This window comes from Danio rerio, chromosome 24 (assembly GCF_052040795.2).
Source record: "Danio rerio strain M-AB ecotype USA chromosome 24, GRCz13ab, whole genome shotgun sequence".
NCBI lineage: Eukaryota > Metazoa > Chordata > Actinopteri > Cypriniformes > Danionidae > Danio > Danio rerio.
In genome coordinates this window covers 20,193,040-20,212,849 of record NC_141044.1, presented here as the reverse complement: position 1 = coordinate 20,212,849, position 19,810 = coordinate 20,193,040, and the positions used below count along the sequence as shown (strand labels likewise).

The following is a 19,810-nucleotide window of genomic DNA, read 5'->3' as shown; positions in this document are numbered from 1 at the left end:
TTTTAAGTGCAAAGAGGATTCGTTTTGGAAAACAGAATTAAAGAAGTAAAAGACAACTAAAATGAAAGCACAAACATTTAGTAATAATTTAGTTTCAGTTCAGTTCAGTTTTTTTTTTTCAAAACGTCAATGTTCTCCTTTAAAGTAGCTATAACTGTTGTTTTGTTTAGTTTTTTTACTTAATGGCTCAGTATGTTTTGTATTTTAACTTCATATTCAGTCACCTTACATATGTGTGTGAAATATAATGCCGCATAACCGCGGAAAAAGAAGAAATAGCTGTCAAAGGTTAGAGCTAATTCATCAAAATAAGCTATATGCTGCCATATATGAGTTGAGATTTGGAGGAAATACATATAAATCTAATCCTTATAATACAGAAGAAAGTAATTAGAATGCTAGAAAATGTGGGGTATTTTGGAGCATACAAATTCTTACCTTTTTAAATTGAACATACTTAAGTTTAATGATTTGGTTAATTTTAAAACAGCACAATTTATGTTTAAAACTAGGAATAAATTACATACTAAAATATTTTGAGGAAAGACAAGAGGGATTTAATCTGAGAGAAGAACAAAATTTTATGAGGTTTAGAACCAGGACAACTTTAAAAAAATGTGTATGTCTGTATGTGATGTAAAATTATGGAATAGTCTGGAACAAATTCTCAAACATTGACGGGATAATAATTAATTTAAAAAGTTGCATAAATATACCATTGGAAATCAGAATTATTAGCCCCTCTGTTCATTTTTCCACCATTCTCTGTTTAATGGAGAGAAGATTTTTTCCAACACATTTCTGAACATAATAGTTTTAATAACTCATTTCTAATAACTGATTTATTTCATCATTGCCATGAAGACAGTAAATAATATTTTACTAGATATTTCCAAGACACTAGTATTTAGCTTGAAGTGACATTTAAAAGCTTAAATAGGTTAATTAGGTTAACTAGGCAGGTTAGGGTAATTAGGCAAGTTACTGTATAATGATGGTTTGTTAGACAATCAAAAAATAATAATAAAAAAGGGGTAATAATTTTAAGCTTAAAATGTTTTTTTTTTCTTTTATTCTAGCCGAAATAACACAAATAATACTTTCTCCAGAAGAAAAAATATTATCAGACATACTGTAAATATTTCCTTGCTCTGTTAATAATTAGGGAAGTATTTAAGAAAGAAAGAAATTCAAAAGGGGGCTAAAAATTGACTTCAAATATTATTAAAAGAATATAATGATTAATAGAGGAGATTGTAAAAATACGGAAAATGTATATAAAAAAAGTCAAAAATATATATTATCAAAGAAATATGTTGCTGAATAGAGATGATTGAAAAAAGAATAAAATGAGAAAGCAGGTATGTAGAAACTTTGGCGGTTTGCAAAAGTATGTATTTTTTTGGTTTATGTTATAAAATGTAAATGAATAAATGGTGAATTAACCATATAATATGTCAAAGATGTCAAAAGGATGAAACATGTCTCATTTTGCAGCTCATGTATGTCTCATGTAAAAAAGAGACAAGTAAAAGAACTAATAAGTTGAAGAAATAGACGAGTGATGTGTTTGTGGTAATGGGGTGGGCTTGCACTTCATCCCGCTCAATTTCGACCATGATGAAGTTAGTTTTGTTTAAAGAATTGTTTTGTGTATGAAATTTCTATTAAAATAAATAAATCAAATAAGTACACAGCATTTAGTAGCTCAAGTTATAAACAATAGACATTTAGTTTTTTTTTTTTTTTTTATATTAATGAAAATCAAATAAATAAATTAATTAATTCTAAGGAAAATGAAAAGTGAGTCAAGTATTTGTATTATTATTTTAAATAGGGCCGGGAGGTAGGACTATTTATATTGTTACAGTGGAATAAATTGTCTGATTGTTGAGAATTCTTATAATTCTGTATATACTGTGACATGTAAATAAGTGGGAGTGGCTAACTCATGTGCAGTGTGAGTGAGCAAAATGCTGCTCATGAGACTGAGTGAAATGCTGACTGTAGTAAGATCAGGTCAGCAATCTGGTGAAATCTGACATGTGATTTACATGAAGCGTTTAGGATTATGGACTTGAAACTGAATGCGAATACAGAATATCTTTGTGTACAATATCATTTCGTAAGTTAAACAGTGCCTTGTGTAGTGCTGGCATCTGCTGACTAACAGCCTACCTCAGGTCTGACATGCTTAATCTTGTTTGATATATTGGTCAGAATACATGAAAAAATAAGAACTGAATTATTAACTATGACACCAGTCATTCAGAGCTTAATTCAGAATCTGCTATATTAATATCTTTTCCTTACAATATTGCTCACAAGCAGCCTCTGGCTGGGTCCTAGTGCCTGCCCCATAAGAAATTTATTCAGAGGCTGTTACACTTCAATTTTCCAAATATTTTTTAGAGATGTATCTGTTGACTGGACAGGGACTGTAGCCATCTGATTGTTTCATAATCAGCTAGATCGGTGACCAGCTGGTCTTACGGCTGATTCCAGGCCAGCCCGTCTGTTCTGTTAGCAGCCATGAAAAGTGTTGCACATTTCACTTTTATGCATATGCTTAGGATCTTTGAACTTGAAAAGCAAAGAAAAAAGTTACAATGCTTTGATACAATTTGAGGAAGGGCTGGGCAACAACATGATAAAGGTCTATCAAGCCGATATCGATTATGACAGGGGTGGCCAACCCTGTTCCTTGAGAGCCACCTTCCTGCAGATTTCATCTGCAACCCATATCAGACACACCTGCCTATCAAGTAGGGTTGTAACAATATACCGGTATGACGGTTTACCACGATTTGAACGTGCACGATTATCATACCATGAACAATTGCATATCAACGGTTTTAACCCTTAAAGACAGAGACAGCCGCCCGCGGCTAAAAATAAGTATTGCTCTTAAATGTTTAATAACTTTTGATCCGCTGATCCGATTCATACAATTCAAAGATTGGCATAAAGAAGAGAATATCAGCTTTCCAGTGCTGTATCACTTTCAGAGGCTCCGGAATCAGTGCGGTTACGTCATCAAAATTTGACAACGCTGATTTGACAAAGAAACGCTCGTCACTGTGTCTCTGGACAAACCAGACATGATACATTGATGCATTGTCCCTCCTCCATGCCCAGATTGGTTCAAACTCGCTATATCACAACCAATAAGCATAGGTTTCACTTTTGTTTGTGGACCAACACTGAGCTTTTTGAACAACACGGAATGAGAGATAGGCATACATTTATGCGCGGCTGAATAAAACGCAAAAAAAAAAAAGTTTTGCATGAAATAATTCTCATACTAAGTACTTTTGCATGCACAGCAGCACAGAAACATGACAAAACAGTGACACAGCAAAGACGAACTGCTGCTCTTGCTGTTTTCAAAAGACACAAATGAAGGTGCAGCTGTTTGTCTGCATTGCATACAACCACATCCAAATCCATATCCACAGACAACCATATCCATGCTGGCACATAAAACCTAAGGATGTTCCATATTGAATCTAGTTTCGTTATGTAACTATTTATAGTATAGTAAATATTTATATCTTTTTTTTACTGAGGATTTGCACCATGTTTATTTGGACTTTGACACATTATTTATTATTTTTTTATTTGTTCATTGTACAAGTGGACACATTCTCTCACCTCAGCGGTCAAGATTAAGTCCTGAAAATCTCAACATGCTTACATTTCTTCATCACAACCTAGACTGAAAAAAACAACGCTTTAAATACATGTTTACAGCCATAAACTTGGTATTGCACTTTTGGTCTCCCATTTATCCTGCTTATAAGGAAGGACAGTTTAAGTTTATTTTTGTCTAATCTTAAAAGACCCTGCTTGTTTATTCCTTCTAATTTAATTTATTAAAATGGGAGATTTTTCAGTTTATTTTTATAAAAGACTTCTATAGTTCTATTAAAATGGTTCTTTCAAAAGTTTGTTGAAATAAAACCTTTGTTCAGTCAGAAAACGTGTTCTTATTCTTTTCAGGGTCTTTGCTATGAGAATTACTATTTAATACCGTATACCGCGAAACCGTCAAACCGTGGTATTGTTTTAGACGATTATCATACCGTAAAAAATTCATACCGTTACAACCCTACTATCAAGTCGTGTTCAGGTCCTAATTAATTGGTTCAGGTGTGTTTGATATGGGTAGCAACTAATCTGCAGGAAGGTGGCTCTCCAGGAACAGGGTTGGCCACCCCTGGATTATGACATTGAATTATCAAGAGATAATCATCATTATTGGGAAAAATGTAAATAGGCTTGATATTTTATTGTATTCTAATTGGCCTAGTAATTGCTCCTACCTTTAGATTTGCAACGAATGCATATGATGGCTTTTAATAAAGCACATTATTTAAAAAATTCCCTGTTACTTAAATTTATTTAATTTAGCCCTATAAATACAAAAAAGAAGTATAGAATAGAAAATATACTGGCTAATTAAGACATAAAACAACAAACAGGAAATAAAAAACTGCATGGAAAAAACATAGTCCTATAATTGTAAATGTATTTATTTTATTCAAGATATAATTAAAACAAATGCTTCTGCATTCAGCTGATTTAATACAACAAAATGATGTGCATCAGGCACGGGTATCTTTTGTAATCAATTTATAATGCGCAGGAAAAAAATAAACACTCCTGCATCTGCACATCTAAAACATTTCCCAAATCAAGACTAGATTTAGCCCAACACAACATACAGCTAAAAAAGCCAAAAACTATCAACTTTATTATTTATGTTGAATCTAAACTTTCCTAAACATCATAAAATGATGCACACACTTCTCCGAAGCTAAAACATTACTGAAAAGCATAACAGTGTAAACTTTTTCTTAAGGACTGCATTCAAAACATTTTTTTGGCTTGCAAGGGAAATTCATTATTTTTTCCTCCAATAACATCCTACACTGGCAAGCGCAGCTAAAGGCAAATTAATTAGATGGAGACAAGACAGTAAAATGAAGATTTAATTTATTATTATTAGATTGAAATGATGTGGTCATATAAACAAAGCCATCAGTGCTGTAATTCGAAATGAACTTCATGCCTCATTTTATCTGACAGGGACTCCACCTCGCCCGCATGCACAGGCTGACACACATCTAAAATGTCATCAAAACAAATAAAAAAAAAACTTGCAACAAAACATCCAGACACATCTAAACAAAATATTAGCTGTGACATTTCAGAGGTTGCATCCTCCGAAAGATATATTCGAAGTGTGCTGCATCATTGCAGCTTGAAATAAAAAAGGCAAGCATTGTAGCTGCCTTATTTTTAAAAAATTAGAAGGCTTCTTCAAATGCAGCCTCGATATGCGTCCTTCATTTCCCAGGTAATGAGGGCACAACCGTTGGATCCTTTGCGGCCACGAACAACCCAAGATCCATTGTGCACTGATAACGGCAGGACATTTTTAAAAGAAAACTCCGGATTTATTGTATGAATTGGGTTTATTTTACTCGGTTATCTAAACACGTAAAATAAATAAAAATTATGACATGACTTACAAATTATGACAAGTCATTACAAATTTCATTATCGCGTATTAACGGCAGCTTTTACGGTTGCTTGGTGATAAGAGCTATCCTCTGTAGGCTGGATCGGTTCGTTTCAAAAAGGCCTGTACGGACTTCAATCCACCGGAGGATGCAGCCTCTGAAATGAGACACAGCTATCGTCTCTTTTGCTTACGATGATGGTGTGAATTTTAAATCCTGATAAGCGCTTTGCAAAGGAATGTATGAGTGTAAGACAAAGAAAACTAAAAATCATGAGGTGCAAAAATGAGGTCAAAATGTTGTGCACATATATATATTTGCACCACAGGCTATGCAGTATCTATAGGCTACACATAATATTTAGGATATTTTCTGAAGCAAAATCTTTAGTAGTTACTAAAACGTATCTAAATGAACAAGTGATGTAGGGGTGGACAACAGTGTTCTCTGTACAGCTACACGAAGTTTGCACCAGGCGTCCTCCAAAAAAAGATAAACAGCTCAACTGGTGTAGTACAACACAAAAGTTAATCAGAATAAATCAAATACTTTATCAGGAAGGCACTAAAGTCTAAGTGAGTTTGGGTGTGATACTGTAAATAAAAAGTATTCAGTGATAACTGTAAATAAAACTGAAACTGTTCATTCAAGATTGCTCTCTAATGGGCTATCAGCCAATGATGAACTTTCCGTGAAAGCTTTATGTGACGATTTTTAATTTCATAAGGTTTCTTTTTACAGCATTGATGCTGTAATGTAATTCAAATGCATTTAGTTAAATAGACTTAAGCATCTATTTGGTTGTTTGTTTGTTGACCGTTTGAATGCAGGTGCCCTCATTAGAAGCAGGCTAGCGCAGAAATTTTGGGGTAAAATAATTTTCCATATTTTAAAGACATGGCAGGGAAAAATATAATTTTACACAGTGCTTCTTGTTTTGTCTGATACCACTTTATATTGTATCTCAGTCAGGCAGTGAGGATCACTGCTTTTTAAAGAAATAAGATCATAAACGCTGTGATTTTGTATGGGATGACAATTAACCGGAAGCCCTGGCTGACTGACTGAAATTAAAAGTCTGTGTGCATACACCCTGTGTATCGTTCTGTGTTCATTGAGCTACTGTATCGTTACTCAAAAAGCAGATGCATGTGAGTGAATAAGGTTTAAAACTAATGTGTCTTTATCTGCCTAAAAACCAGTTAACTGTTGGAGCTTGCAACCTTGATCCAACAAAACTCTACTCAGTGAGCCGGTGATGAGGCGTGCGCAGTTTTAGAGACGTTGCACTGCACAAGATTAGAAACTGAGAGAAACTGGAGTAGACAACATACTCCACTGTCCCAGTTTCCACCTACATGCTAGATCCTTTGAGAATCCAGGGATAGTGGCCTAACATTTTCAACAAAGCCTGGAGCAGCTGCACAGGATCTCCTGGACTAGCTCCCTCATACTTCAAACAGAAATACCTCACAGACTCGCCATGGCCTGAGGGCATGTTATAGGTGTTTTACAAGCCCGCAGCAAAGGTTTCATTTGATCAAGAACTTAGCGTTTATCTCAGTGCACCCATCTCATCGGCCAAGTTTCACACTACCACTTCCTGTTTGTCTCCATGGTAGCGAAGTCAGGTTTTCCGCTACAGAGCTCACAAGTTTGCACTCCATCAGTGCAGGAAGCCTAGTTCAGAGAACGCTCATCCTCCTACCAGATGTTTATAAAGCTCTTTGTTTCTAAGCAGTGCAGTCAAATGTAGCTGTCATAGTGGGATGTTTGGTATTTCAGCCTCTTGACGTCAACAATGCCTTCATTTATTACGTATGGGCCCATGAGTGTAAAAACAAAAGCAGCAATCAGATCTGATGCAGGCTGAGATTGGATTGTGACAAATCAAATGATAAAATGTGGATTTGTTTCCCTTAAAGGGGGAGTTCACTCAATAATGACATATCTAATCATTTTCTTGTTACACACCTGTGTGATTTTTTTCCTGTAAAGCATGCACAAACACATATTTCTGAAGGGAATTGTTTTCAATTATGTAACTACAATTAACAGTCAAAAATTACTTGGGCTCTACTAACTTTCATCATCTCAATATTTTACAGTGTTCCTCAGAATAAAGTTGATAAAGTCTGGTACAGGAGGCTTACTAATAATAACGAAATGACAAGAATCCATTTTCACAATGTGCGGACGTCTTTCCATTTTGGCACTATGCTTTCGTGTCCGTCACCTAGCAACAGCCTTACACACAACAGCAGCTCGATGACACAAGCGTACTGGGGTTTAGAGGAAAAAAAGACAGTGTAAACACAAACCAACTAAGAAGATAGCAAGGGGGTGGGGGCAACCGAACTTGGGTACGGTCTAGGTAACAGAACCAAATGTGAAAGCACCCAAAAATCAAAGCGTACTGCACTACTTTTTGGGTACCCTTTCCAAAGAATAGCTAGCGCAACAAAAGTGTGCCAAGAAGCCAAGATAAACCCGTTGTTTACGAGGCCATCTAAAGCGTGAATGGCTTCACTTTTTCCATAGAGCTCGCAATCGCTCGCCAAACGTCTATATTTGAAATAATAAACTTCTTGAGCTGATGATAATAACGTGTGCATAATTATTGAAGTGCTTCTGAAATCCGATCCAGTCAGAAACGAACAAACGCAAAAAAGACGGTAGAAAAAAGAAAGGAGAAGCCGTATAAAACAGCAGCAAATGATTCAGCTACCAAAAACATGAACAAGCTGCCATGTTTAACTATTATCATCACTTTTTAAACTATTATGAACTCGGGATGACTAAATTACTTTCTAACAGAGGTTACATGTGCTGCTGAAGATTAAAGACACAGATGAGAGGTTTGCACTGACTCTGCACTGGCTAAATGTATGTTGTGCATGGTTTCCGCTACATTCATTCTTCCATGGCGGGGCGCTACACCAAAATTGATCCTGCCACGGCTACGTTAAAGCTTTTCATTCAAAACATTCAGTCGTGTTTTTTTTTTTTTAATAGCGATTGATAATCGCACCAAAACATATTAAAATGTGAGAGAATTATAACAGCGCAAACTTTTCTGTAACCGTAGTAGTGATATGTGTCATTTGTTTAACCCTTTAAGGTTAAGTGCTGACTGACTGACTGGCTGACTGAGCCCAGGTGTGTGATGCATGAGGCCACCAAACATGACGTATAGCTGTTTCACTTCACTTCAGGACGCATTAATACCGCTCTGTAGGTCTATTGGAGACATTCGTAAATATTCCTAGCAAATCTAATAAATGTTGGAGACATACTTGTTACATAAACGCACTAAATCGGATTTCAGCAGCATTTATTTGAGAGCGCACAAAAAGATCTGCGCTTGAGCAGCACATATTTCAGGGGGCGTACAAGAAGTTTTGTGCACGAGCAGAGGAAATCGGCGGGCAAGCAAAGAGATTCGCATTCTGGTAGGCTATTACATAAATGAGATCTCGACTTAATACTGCGCTCACAACATTTGTCATTAAAATACCGCCACAGGTAGTTGGTAGATTTGTGTAAAAAAGGCCTGCCGCCACAGCTGAAAAAATCCTAGAGGAAACACTCTGTAGTTTTTCTGTAATTGGTAACATATCAGAGATGGTAAGGGTCTGTATGTGTTCATATATGTTGCATATTCATTCATTCATTAATTTTCTTTTCGACGTAATCCCTTTATTAATCTGGGGTCGCCACAGCGGAATGAACTGCCAACTTATCCAGCACATGTTTTCATATAGAAATGCAAGCCTGATGAAGGTGACCCGCACCTACCTATTTTTTTGACATACAAGAGGTAAAAAGATTTATAAAAAAACATCCTGTACGTTTCAAAACTTAAGACGTCATTGCTAGTTCAAAACAGATTTACTGAAAACAAGGATCCAAATGGTTTGTTTCATATTTCGGGTGTGTTCACACTTGGTTTCTTTGAGGGACCAAAAAAAAAAACATTTAGTCCTTGTCTGCTTAGTGTTCAGCTGTTATTCTTCAAACTGAAAAACAGACAGGTCTGAGTGTTCTGCCCTTTTTGGGTCACATCTTGTGACCTCATGTCCTGTTATTTGCTTGACTTTGACGTCTTTTGTCCATGATGTGTTCACAATTTAGTCAAACTACACCATTCCAGAGTTTATCTTAAAGAGGCTTAAGACCTATCTTTTCAGGGGTCTCGGTCTGCTTTTTTAGTGCACACCAAGGTTTGAATATCAAAGTTCACACCAGTTTGCTTTAATTGAACCAAACCTGCCAAGTATAAAAAGCAAAGAAATGTAAGAGTAGCTATGTTTCCATCCAAAGATGCTAATTAAATTTATGTGCAAAACTGGAATATCTAGGGATGGGTACTAAAACTCTGTACTTTATAGGTGCTACATTATAAAAGACCAAAGTATCGATAAGTTTTGATGTTAACGGTTCTGTTATCGATACTGGAGAATTATTGTCGAATAAACATTACTTACAGTAGCTTAATTTCACTGACCAGCTTTTTCTAATTTGCGATATTTAATATTCGTCAATCTCACTTGAGAAATGCTTGTGTTTAAAGCGAGCGTGTCAAGTATAAAAGCCTTCACAGTTTTCGGCTGTGCGCGCGCACTCAGCAGAGGCTCACGCTAAGTGCACACACAAAGCTCGCGACACAGACTCACGTGCACATTCAGCTCGTAAGCTTGCGGAATGAACCAAATAGGTTGTATTTTCCGAGTGAACAGCGACAATGCCTGTTGCAACAAACGCAACCAGCTGTTTTCTTGTATAAGCGGAAACGCAAGCAATCACACATTCGGTTACATTGAAAACAGTTTTTTTCTGAAGTAACCTAAATACATCAAACATTAAAAATGCTTTTACGTCAGCTGTATTTACCAATATATAGCCTATGAATAGCCTAGTAATAAACTATGTTTCTTAAGAAATTATAAAAAAAAATTGCTTATTTTTACATTGCAAGATGCTAAAAAAACTGTATTAAAAACACAGCTAACTCACAAAACACAGTTAACTAATTCATGTGAAAGAGGGTATTTTTAACTGCAGTGAGCACAATAAACTATGACAGATGCCGACTTCGGCCAGAAAAGGCAAATATGTTTGCCTTTCTGGCCAAATATCCAGAAAAATTATCATTTTCCTTCAAACCATTGTGCATTCTTTTACAGGGAAAAAAGATTTATTTGTTTTACAATTATTGGTTTTGTTTTATTTTATCTAAAAAACATAATGATAAATTAAAGTGTGGTTAATTCTGTTAATTTAGCTTTTTCATAAAAAAAAAATAAAAAAAAGTAACGATACGAGAACCGTTAAAGTACTGAACCGATAAGTGGTATCGATAAAAGTAGTAATACCTTTAAAACCTTAACGATACTTATCCTTAGGAATATTGCATAAAAGACATGCGAATAAAGCTGTGGTCACACTGGACTTCTCCCCATAGACTTCCATTTATAGACACGCGTATGCGTCAGACCGGAAACGCAAGCTTGTGCGCAAAGTTTCGCAGATCGCTGCGTTGGAAAGTTCAAGTTGGTGAACTCTGACCTGTGAAATCGCATCACTTCCATGCATGAGAAAAATCAAGGATCAAAACATGACTTCTCTGGACAGAAATTTTATAAATGGACCAATCGTTTGCTTTTTTAAATGTCTAAACATAGTTTAATCCAGTTTTCACAGCGATGTACGGCAAAATTTCGCTAGCTTAAACTCTAGTGTGACCGCAGCTTTAAGCAGCTTTCCATCCAATGAGTCAAAGAGAACAAAAACATCTCTTCCTGATATACTGGCGCCAAATTAAGTAAAAACAGAGTTTACAGTACTGCGTTAGGAAAAGCTGCATGAATCTTTTCCTTATTTAATAAATGACTTGTGCCTCAGAAGACAATGTCAACATGCAGTGAATGCGTGGTGGCGTTTAACGGCATGAGACACGGAGCACAGATGCTTTTGACTGGAGGTTCAATAACACTACTAAAATAGTTATGAAATTTTAGGATAACCAAAACAACTTTTCAGATGTTTTATAATATGCTCAGCTGGCTGATTGATCCATTCAATGCGCATACTGAAATTTGTTCAGTGGAAGTGTTTCAATTGTAGTTTATGTGCACCTTTGCTTATCGAATAAAAGGTTTATCCTACTCAGTTAAGCACATTTTCAAAATTGATGCGCATCTCGGCGTTTCCATCAACCATTTTTATGTGCATATCCAAAATGTGGATAAAAATAGGTGATACCATGTCAAAAGTTGTTTTGCAGGGACCATATTGTTTACATAGTACACAACAACGTCCATTGATTATTTTAATGGTCAAAACTGTTAATCATAGGGCTGTACAAATAATCAGAGCTGATTGAAGGCTTGGTAATCAGCTGTAAATCTGAAAAACCTGCTTTCAAATGGAGCAGCCTTTACTACACAGAGACATGGCTCACTGACAAGCCCCATGAGTGGGTGATTTAATCAGTGCAATCCAGAAATCAAGGAGAATCATTATGCGATTCACTCTCACTGGCTGAGAGCGAAGTGGCAGTGTTGCTGTTAACTTCTGATATTAAAAATCTGATATTGCAATATTTTTTTCTGCTATAGATATTGTGATATGAATAGAGTTTCATAAGATGTTTTTATAGCTCTATTTTACAGATTTCAGGGATGTCTAACAGTATCAGGGTCCAGAAATTTTATAATCACAATGGAAAAAATGCTTTTCTTATTTTGTTACTTTTTCCATAAAACAACAAAAAAATGTTTTGCCTAAATTGGATAAATTACACATAATTAAATAAAATTGATCTATGTTACACCGACAAACTAAATTTTGTGCCCAAACGTTCTAAACTCTTGAAATGCTCAGTCACAGGCCTTAAAAACACAAGCAAATGCTAAACTTTCACTCGATTATGTTTAAACTTAGCAGTGACTCTACAGACTCAACGCTGCATATCTTGCGATGTGACTGTTGCGGATTTGCTCATTGTGATATCGATGCTGAAACCATATATTGTGCAGTTCTACATGAAAGCATATGAAAATAGCCTATTTAACAACAGGTTTTACTAAAAAACTTGCCTCATACTTACAGTCAAGAGTTTAAAATGAAATCATTATTATACCACATTATTATTATAAATCAATAAAAGCAGTTTAATTATCTATGCCACTTGATCTTGCGTGGCTCTTTACAGTTGTAAGAGAGTGAGAGACAGTGCCATCTGGCTTTTGGAGGAGAAAAAAACACCTTCATTGCATTTATTTTTACCTAATGACCCCAATACATATTTGTTCAGCTATTTATTTTTAAATAAGTAGCTGAACAAATGCAGCGCATGTCCGAAACAGAAAGCTTATCATGGTTTTTAAGACAGCGTTGAAGCAACAAGCAGTCATGCTACAGAGTATGTGTGAGCCCAATGTAGAAACGTATTGATTAAGCACTAAAGATGCTACACAGCATATTGCTCTATTCTTCATCATATCTGCAAGTATAACAATGACAATAGAATTGTTTCGTTCAGACATCAAGATCAAACAGCTAAAGCTTCGTATGAAGGTTAACATGTTAACAGCTCTGAGTCAACCCTTTCTTTGAGTCAATAACTTTATAAACAGTGCTCTTTCAGATGTAAACCTCAGCTGGATGTTTTTATTCACGTAGAGGTGTGTTACACACTGCATAAATGGTAAATTTAAAAAATCCATAACCAGGGCACTTTCATACAAAAAGTGCCCTGAAAAACAGGAAGGAATTCATCTAACCAAAAGGCTCATTCAAAACCTTGTAGACAGCCCTAAAGGTCACATTTGAGGCTATTCAAAGTTTTCTCGCATGCATTAAAACCTCAGATCTAAGTTTCATAAGACTATCTAAAACAAGAGTTCATCATCACAGGTTCAGACACACTTTGTTAAAACATAGCAACAGCAACAAAAATATTTATTGCAGCGTTCAACACTAAGGATTTTTTACTGGCCTGTTCGGGCCAGTGTTTCAGATTTCTACTTGCCCAGCCAATATTTTCACTGACCCCACCAAAAAAAATAAATAAATAAATTGAGCAGCTATTTCTTAAGGCTAATTTATACTTCTGCATCGAGTGATTGTCATAACCCACGGTGCCTGCCTTGCACGTTGCCGTGCATTTTTACTTCTGCGCACTGTTTGTGTTGCGCTGCAATAGCATTTCCCAAGTGCTAGCTAGCGGTGAGGTTGTTATGTTCTTCTGTGTCAAGTTTTTTTGCTGGTGTTTTGTTTTTTTCTGAACGCAAACTTAATGTAAAAGTAGCTAAAACTCGCTCATGTAGTGGTGGGAACCAGCAGACGTGCAACAACATTAATGATAAGGTAAGCTCCCTCTGAATTTAGAGCTCCTTCACTGGACTCCACACTTGTAAACACTCACTCCAACGGGTTTGCGCAGCTCTTGGTCTCACCCACACTCGACAGCGCTACCAAACCAGCCAATCACAGAGCTTGCGCTATAAGTCATTGAGACGTGTAGTTAAATTTTTTGAGAGGTGCGCGTCGGCATCAGCAACGGCAAGGGCTATGCAACTTTGCCAGAGCAAACACATGCGCTTGATGCAGAAGTCTAAATCAGCCACACATTTTAAACAATGTGTCAAATAAAACATCTGTGAATCTAGATTTTAAATTTAAAAAATGAAATGGCCTATTTCCACTGAGTGGTATGGTATGGTACGGTTCGGTACGCTTTAATGGCCTTTTCCAATGTCAAAAGTTACCTAAAAGCGAAACGTACCGTACCACTTTTTGGGTACCCTTTGCAAAGAGTAACTATCACAGCAAAAGGGTACCAAAAATAAAGGTGAAGCTGGAAAAAACAAAGAAGCAAATGATTGTTTTAGCAACCTAAAACATGAACAAGCTGCCATCTTCAACTTTTATCATCACCTTTTGACCCATTATGAACTCAGAATGACGGAATTACTTTCTAACAGAGGTTACATGTGCTGCTGAAGATTAAAGACAGCGATAAGAGGTTTGCACCGCCTGGGCTATATGATGCGTGTTGTTTTTAACCCAACTAAGGACTAAATCTATGCTGTGTGTAGTTTTTCTGTAATTGGTAACATATCAGAGACTCTACGGGTCTGTATGTGTTCATATATGTTGCATTTATGTATTTTATGTAATCACAGACGTTACAGCTCATTGTACATTGACTTGCATCTATTTTGCATCATTGATTTGCAGTTATAACCCAATCATGTTCATTATTAAAGGCAAGTAATAAACATTTATACGCAAGTATTTATGTGTATAAAGCATCTGTTTTGTGAGAAGTGCTTCTCATATGATATGTGAACGACACGTACACCATGCCCACCAAATAAATAACATGCTCACAACATCCAATCAGATAAGAGCAACCGAAAAGCAATATGTTGTTTACAACATCACAGAGAAGACAAGAGAAGCATTTAAAGGCTTGAAAACACAAATTGTTACTTTTTTTTTTGTATTTGCACACAATTGACAAATAGTCAAAGGCAAATTAAACATCCAAAATTAAACAGATCAGGCCAGTAGCAATGCTGTCTACTGCCCCAAGCGTCTCTTTGGCTGGCCCCCGGCCATCGGGCAGTCCTTATTAATGAGCCGTGTATTGAAAAAAAAAACTTCTAAATCCAGAAGTCATCTGCAGTCTTATTAGTTTGTTTAAAGGGTAGCAGTTAGGATGTGCGTAATCAAATCACAGCTTAATGTTGATCTTCTACAACTTAAGGTTGAAGTAAATCTGTTATCCAGGTCACTCACCTGCGCTGCCCTCCCACGAATAACAAACTCAGGCACACTTAATTTGTGTATAGGTACTGATAGGTAATAAAAACAGAATGAACTGATAGTTTTGGTTTATCTTCTCTTACTAGTAAAGCTACACAGATAAGAAGTAGCATGACGTTTTTAGTTGAAGCTGATTCGCCTACAGCAAAGAAAATAGCAAATAGCATCCCACAAGCAGTTGAGCAGAAATGCACGTTACTGAGAAGAACATGTAAAAAACCATCTAATCAAAGCGGTCTGATTTGAGCTTTAAAGACTTTGAAGACGATCAGTCTTTGCCTTAGGCGGTGTAAAAATAAAATAGTATGTCTATTTTCCCAGTGCCACAGATCGGCTGCTGTATCTTAAGTATTTTTAGAAACTCCTTATGCAATCCAGACATAGACAGAGCAACTCTTGGTCAGGGTGGGAGAGTCTGGGAAGCTTGGAAGGCTTAACAAAGAGAAAAGTAAGAGATAAAGAGATTAAGAGAGCGTAAAGACCTGTACTGAGTAAGCAGAAAGGGGAGGGTAATGCAACAGCCATGAGTGAATAAAACAACCACTTCCCACTGCCTGTTTGCCTTTGTAATCATCTCAATATCCTCTTTTTGAGCATTAATTCTCGTATCAATTTCAATGCATACACAATTTAGACATACAAAAGCGGAGATGCTCCTTAATACGAGATTGAATAAGGTTACATTATATTCCCCATTCATTGGTTTGCTAATCAAATTCAAGCATTGTGGTCCTTAGTGGTCAAGAGCTGCTGCTGCTTTTCTGTTTAGTAGTCTGAGCTCAGTGAGGGCCTGCAGCTGCATGCATGATTCATTAGCAGAGTAAGCACCAGAGAGCTGCACCAACTACTCCACCCTCAACTTTCTTGACCACATGAGTTGCATGATATCTAAAATTTCCAGTACTAGGTTCCAAGGCCCCATTTGCAGCCTTCAGAAATGTAGTAGCGTGGTTAGCTCTGGCCAGTGGCAGTCAATGTTTTTAACTGATGGGGCTGTCACAGATAAGAAGGGATCTGTTCTCCGCTTGTCTCTTGTGATTTTTGGCCTCCCCCTCTTTCTAATTCCATTCCAGTCCTGCAAGACCAAGAGCTGACCTCCGCTATGACCCATGGCACAAAGCACCACAGCTCGCTGTTGATGTTTATATCATGCAAAACAACCTAACAAGCCGCTGTGGTTCAACACTTTTACATAATACAAAACCTTTTCTGCTTATGTTCAGCTTGAAATGGAAATTTGTTCTTTCGTTTTAATGTCCGCTATTGTGAAAGATTCATTCATGCTTTTTCTTTACATTTTAAATTAGGTTTAAACTTTTTACATGTTTATTTATTTAGCTTTAATCAAAATTTAAATTTCATTCATACATGTGCTAGACTTTTCCCAAAAGTATCATTGTTTTGTGTTTTTGATAATCTATTTAAATAGGTCATAAAATGCAGAAGAAGTCGCTACAAAACTTTCAGCATTATTTTTTAAACCACGAAAACCGATGGCATTCAATTAAACTATAGTTCACATACTAAAGAATTACTTGCTGACATAATAAAAGACTAATATGATATAACACTGTGGTAAAACCACTAGATTTTACCCATCCGACAGAAAATAAATAATTATAAAATCAAATGTTGTATTTTCAAGAATGAAAATATTTTATTTTACATACCTGTACACAGAAGGATGATGAAGAATTTTACCCTTACTTTCCTATATGTTTTCTTTTTTCTTGTGACAGGCAGGTAAGGCTTTTATAAGAGGCTTTAAGTATAATACAAATAGCCATGTTATTTTCATGCCTTGTCTGTTGGAACATTTTCTTAAATGTCAACCATCCATGTAGGCTACATTTATCCTCTGTAAATATACAAATAAAGCAGAAAATGACCCTTAAGGATGGTATGTGTGACTGGAAAATAAATAAATTTAATGTCTCAGACATCTAAACATTCGGAAAATGTCACCAGACAGTGTAGAAAAAGTACAAAACTAAAAACAAGATGCAACAATAAAGAATGACATTTAAAAAAAAAGCTTTGTGTTGAACACTAAAAGAATGCAGTATGATTGGTTTGTGACAGCTCATTCAGAGCAACATCAGAAACAGCTGGAGGGGGCAACCGCATGTCACATTAAAAGTATATGGACTATCAGAATGTTGCTGATTTCTGTAAAGACTAAATACTGCTATGCATCACCTCAACTAATATAATCATTTAAAACTGTATATACCCAAAAACAAATACATTAGCAAAGTTGTTTTTTTTCCTTTAACGACAGCTAAATGTTGCAACTAGTAGAAGAGTCAGTAGCAGCTGAGATGACTCTTGCTTCAGCTTATCATCTTGCAACCAAAACTTCCAACAGGAAATGATTACTCACCCACAACTCCACTACTGATACAGATATTATTTTGCAACGTCTTTGCATGCACGTAAAAGGACATAGAAACCTTACAAATGAGATTCCTTACATACCAAATATGAAGGCTTACAACTTTACAGCCTTAAGGGATATATATCATCTAAATATGAAATGTTGCTGTTAATTTACTCACCCCCAGGCCATACAAGTTGTACATGACTTTTTTTTTCTTTAGAAAAACATTTAACAAATATTTTAGCCAAAAACTGGGGTGATCCTTAAAAATTAAGTCAATAGTTGAAAGTAAAAAAGGAATATACAACACTTGTGGCTCACTATAATAAATTGGCTCTGTGCAAGAAACTAAACATTACTTGCAATATTAACCTTTATTCAGTTTTAGAAAACAGCCCTGACCCAGGACAATCCAGAGAATAAGCTTCTTGGCGTATATCCATCATCACATACATCATGTATGTGCAGGCACAAATTTGCACTGGAGTTTACAACAGTTTATTTACAACAGATATTCAGGATGGATGTGTTGTATTGTTCATCAAAAGGGTTGATGTATTTATCCTAGATGCTGCAGGCTGCAACCTACAGTATATAAGATGTAAACAAACAATGCAAGCTAAGGTGTGGGTTTGTGCACAAACACACACACACATAACTGTGTGACAGTTTCGAACACACTTTGCAAAATATTAATAAAAGTTAATAACATAAAAATTCATGTTTGGTTTTTTGCACAGACCAACAGTTTCACTTCCTAAGTACTTCATGCACTATGAGGAATTAATCTTGTTTTGCATATTTATATATATATATATATATATATATATATATATATATATATATATATATATATATATATATATATATATATATATAAACTCTAAAAATGGCAGTATATGTTGACTTACAATCTTCTTTAATGTTCTACTTAAAAATAAATATCATCATAGATCGCTGGAGATTAATAAATTAATAATTAAACCTCATTTTTGCAATTGTTTTACAACCATTGAACTTCCTATAACCACATAAGGATATGCAACTGTTTTACGGAGCAAATTAAAATGTTATGCATTAAACTGATGGTTAAGCACAATAAAAGAATCAAAGCAGCCCTCTGATGATCATGAAGACCATGTACCAAACAGAAGGTGCCAACTGCGGGTTAAAAGACACCCTGAAGTTCTCTTTCCCTCTTAATTGTAATGCAATGATCAATAACGGACACAAACACAAAGGAAAAGGCTGCAGATTTCACTCACCGAATGGTTAATTCCCCACATGAGAACACTGAGCAGAGGGTCGCTGGCACGAAACAGCTTCACTTTCTGAGCCACGAAGTGTTTCTTCTTCGTTTTTGTTTTGCTCGCAAACGATGAGACAGTGTTACTAGCCGAGGCCATTGTTTGTTGTATAACAATAAATTAACTATCACACAGTGACAAGTGCTTTAATTAAGCTAGTGGTGTCCTAACTGTCTCTTAGTAAAATATAATTTGGCATAACGTTCAGTTAGCTAACCGCAGCCAGCTAGCTGTACCAACTCAACTATTAGCTCTCTAGACAGAAGAATAACTCGCCAAATGCGCTAAAACAGTCTGCCGTTACATATAACATGAAAGTTAAGAGCAAAACGCGGTGTTATTTGTAAGTTCTTATGCGTAAAAAGCAAAATCCCCTTAAGACTTCATCAGTAAGCCTTCCTTACTTGCTAAATCGCTAGCCTCCCAAGCCAGCCCCTCTTAACACCCCGTTTAGGGTAAATTAGAAGAAATACTGACGGAACCAGCTGGAAACAAATAAAAAATGTAATCTGAACGGCGTCAGTGTAATTTGAGGAAAAAACAGCGGGTGGAGAGGCATCCACTGCGGCGCTGCTCCATTAGCATGCTAGCTCGCCCCAGTCAGGCTAAGCCTACAACCCTTCAAATATGTCTCAAGCAAAATCCCACTCCCACTTTCTTTCTCTGCCGCTTGTCTGCCCCGAAAAGGTGTTTATTTTTAGACGAAGCCAGTATTCCGAGAGTGGAAGGTGTCCGAGTCCAAAATCGGTGTGAATTTT

The 19,810-nt window shown here is 36.1% G+C and overlaps 1 protein-coding gene across 1 annotated transcript in view; it reads right to left on the bottom strand.

Moving 5' to 3' along the window:
- pip4k2aa (phosphatidylinositol-5-phosphate 4-kinase, type II, alpha a) overlaps positions 1-19,345 on the bottom strand; it is a 51,151-nt gene extending 31,806 nt beyond the window's left edge. The window contains exon 1 of the mRNA NM_001128702.1: positions 19,011-19,345. Within this exon, the coding sequence (NP_001122174.1) occupies positions 19,011-19,151 (141 nt within the window). The 5' untranslated portion in view covers positions 19,152-19,345. The remainder of the gene's footprint in view (positions 1-19,010) is intronic.
- Positions 19,346-19,810: the final 465 nt, after the last annotated feature.